Genomic DNA, 9,726 nt, shown 5'->3' on the forward strand with positions numbered 1-9,726 from the left:
TTACAGTAACAGCAACAATAATCATTTATTGGATTTGTTTTTCTATTCTATCATTTTAACTTCCAAACACATTTTCCAATCTCTTGTTTAACATCAATCTCGGGGGTAGATTTTACAGCCCTTACAGCTGAGGAAGCTGAGATCCAGACAGGATCCCAGGTCATAGGCAGAGTAGATTTATAGCAGCTTGTAAATATTAACAAACTAGGTGAGACTCCAGTAGTCTTTCAGAGGCACTGCACTGCAAATCTTGGTTTCCTGGGTTATTCCTGACTCCCCACCATCCTTGGGGCATATTCAACAGCTTATGGGGGATCCCGGCAGAGCTAAGAATGAGTCTGGAGATGGCTTCTTCAGGCCCAGGTCACGGACTGAGTGCTGCAACGGGACCTTTCCCCGTCAGGATTGTTTCTGTGGATGGGGTTGGAGTGGAAGGCAGAACACCTGGGGAGAAAGGCCCATCTAGGCTGAACCTCCCTTACCCGTATCCTGCCCCTCCACTAGCTGGAGAAAAGATTCCTCTCTGTGCCAGCTCTTCCCAAGGGAGGGGCTCTCTGCTGATTTCCTCATTTGGAGGTGTGAGGAATGAAGATATAATGGGAGGGGACAATCTGGCCTCAGGAAGCCCCCAGTCTGAGGGGGAGCCACATCCCCCATCCACATCCAAGGGCAGAGACATCCCTCCTTGGAGCTCAGAGGCTGGCCCAGGACTTGATTCTTCTGGGAAGTCTGGATCCTCCTTCCAACAGTGGGGTGAGAAGTTAGAGTTCCCGGAGGTCCCCACAGCCTCTGAGCAGACAGCCTGTCTGGGCTCAGATTCCTTTTTCTCCAAGACATGGGGACCTGGAAGCCCAGGGTCCTGCCTGGGGTCCAGACAGATGAGAGACAGGGAGAGTGGTGATGAATTCCCCTGCCTCCCTCTGCTCGGCCCCATTAAAAGCGATGGAAGAGGAGGAAATGGAGCAGATTTGCTTCCCAGGTTCCTTCTAGAAATGTAAGGCTGGGGATCCCCCGCCCACCCTGTTAGGTCAAGAGGCCAAGCCTTCCCACCCCACCTCGCAAGCCCCCCATGTCCCCAGGAAAACCTGAAATCTGGTTATATAAAGCCTGCTGTCCACTTTGAGGACTCTTTTCAGAAGCTTGAGGGCAGAGGCCAAGCTCTATGCCACCTGACACACAGTCTCCATCTCAGTGTCCTCTGAGTTGGCCTGGGTTTCTTTTTTCTGGGGTTCCTCCCCTTCCATTTTCTCCATTTCTGCACTGCCCGTGAGGATGGCCAGTCGCTGGGCCAGGGTCTTGGTGTCAGGGAACAGGATGAAGTTGTAGATCAGTGAAGCCAGGACGGCTCCTGTCAAGGGTCCCACCCAGAAGATCTGAGGAGGCAGAAGCAGATGCCCTGCTCGTGAGCCAAGACCACAGGGCGGCTCTGGAACTCCACCTGCTTTCCAGTGTTGACTTGGTCTCCTGGGAGCCCTGGAACTTTCTACAAGGTGGCAAATTCAAGAAGCACAAGTCTTGTCCACTGCCCACCCCCCCCCACCCCCAGCAACCCCGACCCTGAGTCTCTGCAGGTGCAGGGACCTAGCCTCCCCGGGGCTGGGTCAGGCCCCCACCACCCCTGCCTCCCTCTCATCTCCCCCGTTTCAGCCCAGAACCCTGGCTAGTGCTCTTCCTGTCCCTGCTGGTGTGTTTGTGTGTCTATTTCTGTTTGTCTTTTTCTCTATCCAAGTTTGGAAACTGGTCCAGCTGGAGGAAGTGAATAAGGAAGCAGCCAGGACTTGAGGCCCAGTCCAATGGTGCAGCGCCGGCCCTGGCCCACTTCTCGCCAGTCTACTGGATGCCCCTGACTTTTTGAGGTGGGCAGGAAAGGATGCTGGCCCTGGTCTTCTGAGCTTAGGGAAACCTCCACTGGGAGTGAAGATGGTTCGTGGCAGGTATCCCCCAGTGTCTGGGGCCCCCCTGCTGGTGAAAGTCCCTATGGGCACTGGGGCCTCTCCCCTCCCCTGGCTGCCGGCAGAAGGTCTCACCCAGTGGACTTCAAACTTCCCCACGATGACAGCGGAACCAAAGGAGCGGGCTGGGTTCATGGAGCAGCCGGTGAAATAGATCTGGGGAGCAAGTGAAGGGCAGGGTGTGAGCAGCCTGAAAGCAGGCCTGGGAGAGGACAGTCCTTTCCCCACCGCCCCGCCGGCTCAAGCCCCAGCCCCCAGACTGGGGCTCTGGGTCCCCCTGCCCTGGGCCTGAAATGGGGCATAGCCTTGGCTCCAAGGCATGAGAAGTTCGGGGAGGGACACTTCTGGCCCCCAGGGCCCCGCCGCCTCCCCAGGGAGGGGCCAGTGGGTACACAGGCGGGTGTCCCCTGTGCCCCTTACCCCGATGAGGTGGCCCACTGCCACCGAGGCTCCAATTGTGGCTGCAGGGGAGCCCGTGGTCTGACGGCTGTCAGTGGAGGCGAAAACGCAGAGCACGAGCTGGAGGGTCAAGATGAGTTCCACCGCCACCGCCTGGCCAGTCGAGGTACTGCTCCGGACCTGTGCGAGCAGGGGGTTATGCTGGAGGCAGCGGACTCTGCCTGGGGATGGTGATCCCTGGGCCCTCGTTCCTCAAGGTAAAGGTTGTGACACCTTGCCACCGCCAGCCCCCCAGGACTTAAGGAGCTCATGGGCTGGGGAGAGCGGTGCACTGGGGTTCAGGTGAACCCTGAAGTGAACCCACACGGACACCTGCTCCCTGCGGGAGTGAGCAGCACCCCACCCACTCCATGGGGTGGTCGGGGCCACGGTCCAGGGGGAGGTGGGGGCTCAGGGCTTGTGGGGGAGGGAAGGCTGGAGAAGCTGTGCTGCACAATGCTCGCCTGTGGGCTGGCTGGGAGGGGCAGTGTGTAGGAGTGGAAGGTGAGGACTGGGGGACGTAGGTGGAACATGGGTAAGTAGAGAGATCTGGGGAGGTGAGACAGGCCGCAGAGTGCTGGGGACAGAGGAACAGGAGGAAACGGGTTGGGGACGCGGAGGTGAAGTAGGTGCAGGGTCCCCTGCTGCCCCAACAGCCCCAGCTCTCCCTGGCTGCTCCAACCCTGAAGTGCCTGGTCCTCCTCCCACTCCTGGTCCTCAGTGTGGCTTCTTCCTGTCCCCCCTCTCCCCACTGTTCCTCACACCACAGTCCCCTTCCTGCTCTGCCTGCACTAAGGCCATGGTCTTTCCCCAGGGCCCCACGTCCCCAGGGCAGGTGTGGAGCACGTGCTCTGCTGTATCCCCTCTGCCCCGGCCTGGCCCTCCCCACTTACCACCTGTATGGACCTGCCTCTCCCTCTCCCTGCACCTACCATATTGACCCCAAAGTTTTCTCGGATGTCCCCAGGCGTGACCCCGTAAAGCAGAGCAGCTCCCGCCGTGGCCCCTGCCAGCTGGGCAGCCACGTAGGCCACAGCCCGGGGCAAGGAGATGTGGGAGCCCACGAGGAAGGCCAGCGTCACGGCAGGGTTGACGTGGGCCCCACTGGCCTTCCAGGTGATCTGCACGATCACGGCCGTGGCCAGGTTGAAGGTGATGGCGATCTGCAGCACAGAGGGAAGCACCAAGGGCCATCTCAGAGCCGAGCCCACGCCAAAGAACACGTACAGCCCCGTGGCCAGGAACTCGGCAAACAGAGCCCTGCTGATGGTCATCCAGAGCCGGCACACCAGCATCTTAGCCAAGCTGTGCCGGCCTGACTCCATCGCCCCCGGGTCTATGTTCCTCTTCTGATCTCTGCCTTTTCTGATCTCCTGTCTTCGGGCTGCTCCGGCCCCAGCCTGCAGCTCCTTATGGTGCTGCTGCTTCAAGGACCATGCTGGTCAGACTGGCAGGGGGCAGGTTGACAGGGTATTGTGTGTTCGGGGGGTGGGGTGGGAGGTGTGGGGGTGGCCACACGCTCGCCCCACCCTAAACTCACATGACAGCCAAAGGAGGGGGGCTGTCCTTGGGCACTGAACTGGAACCTCCCAGGAGTTTTCCAAGCGGGGCAGGCCTAACTCTGCTGCTGGCCGACACCCAGTCTGGGGGCCCAGGTGACCCTAGGATGCTCCCATCCGCGACGTCAGCTTAGAGAGAATGAGATCACTCAGATCCCCAAGTCCAAGGCCTATGTCAGAGGGCCCTGTGCACCCCCTGCCCCAGGCTCCTAGTCTCCTGGCCCCCTTTGCCGGCAGACTTGGCCTCCAAATGGGTTCACACTATTCTGCACCCCATAAACCAAGATGTGAAGGAAGCTCTGTCCTCCACTTCCACCTAGAGCACCATTTTCTGAAAGCTGATGTGAACGGGGTCAACTTTACTGAGGACGTGAGCCTGCAGGGGTACAGAGGAGCAGGTTGAGGGGCAGTTGCTCCACAGCTAACTGGTGACACCTGTGGCGGTGGGTACCTCTGCTGCCCACCGGTCTGGAGTTTCCATTGACTCTTCGCCCTCTTGTGCCTCTTCACAGGGCAGCTTACCATTCTTGTGAGTACGCTGCCTTAGTTTACCCACACCCAGGCTCTGCCCTTTAACCCCCAGCAATATACCAAGGTATTTTCTCAAACAGAAGTGTTTTGTCCCTAAGAAGAACCTGCCGAGCTGCTAAAATAATGCACTTGTCACCTCTTACCCACAGCGGAGTGCCCAGGCTGTGCCCGGAGCCATGTGTCCCTGCCCAGCAGGTGTCCCCTGGTGTCCGCAGGTTCCCCAAATGTGACGTGTCTCACGATGAGATTCTCATTTCTCCCCGGGTCCCCTGAATGCATTCCTGCTGTTGTCCCCAGCTCAGTTGGTGGCACCTGCGAGGCATCTTTGACCTCGCCCTCCCGCCCCCGTCCAGCCAAGGCATCAAGTCCTACTGATGCTGAATCCCAAGTATTTCCTGACACTGCCCTCTTCTTGCCACCCCTGCTGCCCTGCAGCCTTCAACCATTCTCTCTGTCGTCTCCCTTGCTCCGCTCCAATCAATTATCCACACTGCAGCCTGAGTGATCTTTCTAAAATGCAAATCTGATCCTGCTGCTCCTTGCTAAAATCCCTTCAAAGCCTCTGTTCGCCTCTGTGAGCTCCGTGCCTGGCCCCCACGGTCCTCTGGGACCCTGCTTCTCCTGCCTCACCTCTCCCCACTTCCTGCCTTGTTTTTTACCCTCTGGCCTCACCAAATGGCCAGTGGTTCTAGAATACTTCATGCTGGTCTCCCCTGGGGGGATACTCTCTCTTCTCCCTGGAAAGCCCACCCCACGTCCTTTGTTTGGGGGAGCCCTAATTGATTCCTGATGAAAACAGACAACTCAATGGAAAAGTCCCTGATGCTGGGAAAAATTGAGGGCAGAAGGAGAAGAGGGCGTCAGGGGATGAGATAGCTGGACGGCATCACCAAAGCAATGAACATGACATTGGGGAAACTCTGGGAGATGGTGAGGGACAGGGAGGCCTGGCATGCTGCAGTCCATGAGGTCACAGAGTCAGACCCGACTAGTAGGTGACTGAACAACAGCAATCTATTCCCAAGGCTCAGCATTGACATCACCTGGCCCTTTCCTGGGTGAGGCCTCCTCACCACACCTGGCCATTTACACTACAGTCACCATGGGTGTTGTCATGGTGTTAATGTATCGCCCCAGTGAGGTGGGGAGCCCCTTAGGGGGGCAGGAACAAGTTTTGTTCATCCCTACATGTACCCTCTTGCGTAGGGATTGGCTCAGGTGCTCAATGAATATTTGCTGAATGAATGCATGAGTGAATAAGTTTCCTGACCTGGAGGCTTTCATGTCTGCTTCATTTCAGCCAGCTCGCCTTACAGCCTGTCCTTACCTGGGACAGGCCTTCTGAAATCTTCAAGTGAAATATCCCAACTCTGACCACAGGCTCTGTCCAACCACCCTCTCCCACTTCAATTCCAGCCACATCCCTCCCCCAATCCTCCCCTCCCCCCTTTCTGTTCACCCCACCCTCCTGATTTGACTCTACCTTGTCCAGCCAGATCCCCTGGCGTCTCACCTTGCAGTGTCCTCTGTCCCAGCTTCCCATTCTCTGCACCTTGCCCTCCCTGCCCCCCACCATTTTCCTCCATGCATGTTCTCCTCCACACCCTTCTGCTCCCATCTGTGCTGCTGAGCACTGCTGGAGAAACTTGCCCAGCCATGCAGACTGATGCCTTGACAAGCCTATGGTCTCTGGCCTCAGTAGGGGTCTCAGTAATCCATACACCACACTGTCTCCAGGCAGCTCTCTCCCTATTCTAAGCCCTACTTCAAATCTTCCTACTCTCTTTGAGTACCCTACCTTGCTCTGGCTTTCTTCCAGCAGATCGATTTGCCTCTTGCTCTACCTAGAAAGTGAAACCAGCTGGCAAGACTTAGTATATTCTCCCCTGTCCCCTGTCCCTGCAGCCCCCTGTGCCCTTGCCAGCTTCCCTCTGATCCTGAAGAAGAGGCAGCCCTTCTCCTGGGTTCGAGTCGGGGCCCCTCCTTGGGTTCCTGGCTCCCTTCAAGTGACTGGGGACCTCTCTCGGCCATTCCCAGCCTCATCTGTGATTTTCACATCTCCCTCTGCCTGGCTGGCTCTTTGAAACGTGCCTGGGTAGTCACCGAGTAGTGGAGACTCTGGGTTTGGAATGCTTTTCTTTTTTGGTTTTCTTTCAAGACTTTGCTCAAGTTCAATTCCTCTATGAAGCCTGCCCTAATTTTCCCCCTCCAGCAGAGTCAGGGCAAACTTCATAGAGAAGATGGGCTTGGGAATAACTAGTGGCTACTTCTGACTTTGACCTCCTTGGTGCTGCCACTGTTCCAGTGCAGACTCCCAGGCTTGCGTGGCATGAAGGACTCTTTCAAGAAATGCTCCAGGCTGAAGGAATGTGGCTGTGGGCACAGTGTGAGTGACATTACACCCTGGCACGGAGGGGTGGGGGGAATTCCCTGCCTAGGGGCTGTCCCAGCGAATTTCAAGGGCATCTCCCTCCTTTGCTCCCCTCAGACAGGGTCATAGAGGGCCTGAGGACACGTCCCAGTCCCTGCATATTACCTGGCCTCAATTTCTGCACCTGTACACAGGCACCAAACAGCAGTCATGCCTGTCTGTTGAGAGCCTTTGATAAGAAAGAGAAAGCATTTGAATACTACCGTGTGTTCCGCATCCCTGACCGGTGTTAACTCCTGTCACCTCAGCTGCCCCACTTTTAAAGTGGAGATGATGGGAATTCCCTGGTGGTTCAGTGGTTAGCATTCTGAGTTTTCACTGCCGGGGGCCAAGTTTCAGTCCCTGGTTGGGGAACTAAGATCCTGCAAGCTGCGCCTTCAAGGCCAAAAAAAAAGTGGAGACGTTAGTTCCCACCTCCCTAATATGTTGTTGGAGAAGGCAATGGCACCCCATTCCAGTACTCTCGCCTGGAAAATCCCATGGACCGAGGAGCCTGGTGGGCTGCAGTCCATGGGGTCACTAAAAGTTGGGCATGACTGAGCGACTTCAATTTCACTTTTCACTTTCATGCATTGGAGAAGGCAATGGCAACCCACTCCAGTGTTCTTGCCTGGAGAATGCCAGGGATGGGGGAGCCTGGTGGGCTGCTGTCTATGGGGTCGCACAGAGTCAGACACGAATGAAGCGACTGAGCAGTGGCAGCAGCAATATGTTGTTAGGAGTGAATGTGCTGATGATGCCTTGGAGAAAGTCAGATAATGGTGATTTTTAGGATTGTCACCTCCCTTCCCACTCCAGTGAGAGCTGTGAAGACTGTGCTGGGTTAGAAATGGCCCAGGACAAGCCGCACCTGAGGCCCCTGCTCCGGGCCCCGGGGTTGAGAGCCTTGAGTGTGTGGTGGCCCTGGTCTCCAGCTGACCTGGAGCAGAGTCTCCTGGGACCCTGCCTGGCCTGGAACTCGGTCCTTTACCTGTCCAGGACAGGTGGACATCGGCCAGAACTTGCTCTAGCCAGCGTGTCCCTGGACCTAGCCTTCCTGGGCCCTAGTGGCATGCTTTTGAGGTCACTCATGCTCCAAGAATTTTTGTCAAGCCCCGTACCTGGCTGTCTGCAGCTGCCTGCCAGGAAGCTGTGTGCGCTCACTCAGAGGCCTGTCTCCTGGCACCCTAGACTACCAGGGTGGGCATCTCCATGTATGAGCAGGTGTGTGTGTGTGTGTGTGTGTGTGTGTGTGTGCAAGTCCACTTGGGGCAGTGTGAGTGCTAAGGTCCTATCTCAGGGCTGGGAAGGGATGGGGGAGCAAGAAGGAGAAGGAGGAGAGATGATGGTGAGATGAGGAGGAGGAACAATAAGCATGACAGAAAGGGAAGGATTCAAGGTCATCTCCCTCGTATCCCCTCACCCACCGCACTAAAACCTGGAAAGAGGAAGCGGAGGCTCAGAGGCCGGCTGAGAGGGCCGACCCTCCCTGCAACCCCTCCTCTTGTCCAGCCATCTAGACAGTCAGCCCTCTGCCTATCCTCTGCTTTGACCCCTGGTTCTCCACCTCTCCATCATGTCACCATGTCCACCTGGGGAAACTGACCGTCCCTGGGCACAGGGGGAGGGGAAAGGGAGGAAGCAGCCTACGGAGAAGCAAGGCTTGTCTGAGTTTTGTCTTCAGGTGGAGCAGAGGGTCAGAGGTGGTGACTGAATATGGGTGTGCTTGGATATGACACATACTTGTACCCCTCAGAGAACACATGGAGCCAGGTACCAAGGTCTGATCCCCAGCGGTCCTGTGAAAAGGAATGGGGGACAGGCGATGTGGCTCCGCACACATGCGGAGCGAGAAGTCTATGCGAAGATGCAGCCCGCTGGGTACAACCGGAGATCCGAGAAGAGCGGGGTTAGCGTGTGCTGGCTCATGTGTGCGCAGGTCTCTGCCAGCCTTGGACTCGAGCTCCTCGGAGAGGATCCGACAGGAGGGGGCGCAGCGCCCTCTGCTGGCCAAACAGCCGGGCGCGTGGCACCTAGTCCGCTTCAAGCCCTAGACGAACCTCCCTCCGACGCGGTGCCCCGCCCATCCCTGAGGGTCTGTCCCTCATCGACCCGCCATTCACCGCGTCCTGCTTCCCTTGGGGTCCGTCCGAGAAAGGAACCAAGTTGCTGGGCTGGATGAAGAGGCCAGGCTCCCAGTCACGACTGCACCTCACCTGAGCCGTTTGGAAGGGCGAGTGAGGTCTGATATACTGATCTACAGATTGGGGTTGAAAGAGCCGACCCTCCCAGTCACCCCTCCTGTCCATTCATCTGGACGGCCAACACTCTGTCTATTCTCTGCCTTGACCCCCGATCCTCCTCGGTCTCTCCATCCATCACCGTGTCCACCTTCCTACCTGGTGAAACTGGCCGCCCCTGGGCAAAGAGGAGGGGGTGAGTGGGGAAGGAATCCCCTTTCTTCTGGACCACTCCCCGACAGTGGGGTGGGGTGCAGTGGGCTGGTCCAGAGGACCCAGACCTCAAAGACTCCAGGTGCCCTCTCGTCGGCGCTCCATCTGACTGGAGCCCAGACCCGGGACTTGGGGGAAGAGGAAGCTCAGCAGTGGTGGATCCGGTGGACGAGGTCCCCCCCTGCTGGTCAGAGCTGGTACTTGCGCCCGGCTCCTGGGTAGAGGCAGGGGTGGTGGCAGCTGTCGGGGGCGGGTGTGCGCCTTCACTGGGGCTTCACACACACTGCCATTTGATGTTAACTATAAAGCTGCCAGGCAGGCAGGACAGGGCAGGGCTGGCCGCAGCTCCCTTTTACAGATATTAGACCCAAGACTTCCCTGGT

The 9,726-nt window shown here is 57.4% G+C and overlaps 1 protein-coding gene across 2 annotated transcripts; it reads right to left on the reverse strand.

The window, feature by feature from the left end:
• Window positions 1-5,410, reverse strand: AQP6 (aquaporin 6). 2 transcript variants are annotated; one of them, XM_019960032.2, is made up of 4 exons: window positions 3,323-3,887; window positions 2,373-2,531; window positions 2,028-2,108; window positions 1-1,373 (listed from the first exon to the last, which is right to left on the reverse strand). In XM_019960032.2, the coding sequence occupies exons 1-4, from the start codon at window positions 3,713-3,715 to the stop codon at window positions 1,161-1,163; spliced, it is 846 nt and encodes a 281-aa protein (XP_019815591.1). In that variant the 5' UTR covers window positions 3,716-3,887; the 3' UTR covers window positions 1-1,160. The 2 variants fall into 2 exon arrangements, with proteins under 2 accessions (XP_019815591.1, XP_070645246.1); XM_070789145.1 differs by having other exon boundaries at window positions 1,225-1,483; window positions 3,323-5,410.
• Between the last annotated feature and the right edge of the window lie 4,316 nt (window positions 5,411-9,726).

Source organism: Bos indicus, chromosome 5, assembly GCF_029378745.1.
Source record: "Bos indicus isolate NIAB-ARS_2022 breed Sahiwal x Tharparkar chromosome 5, NIAB-ARS_B.indTharparkar_mat_pri_1.0, whole genome shotgun sequence".
Taxonomy (NCBI): Eukaryota; Metazoa; Chordata; class Mammalia; order Artiodactyla; family Bovidae; genus Bos; species Bos indicus.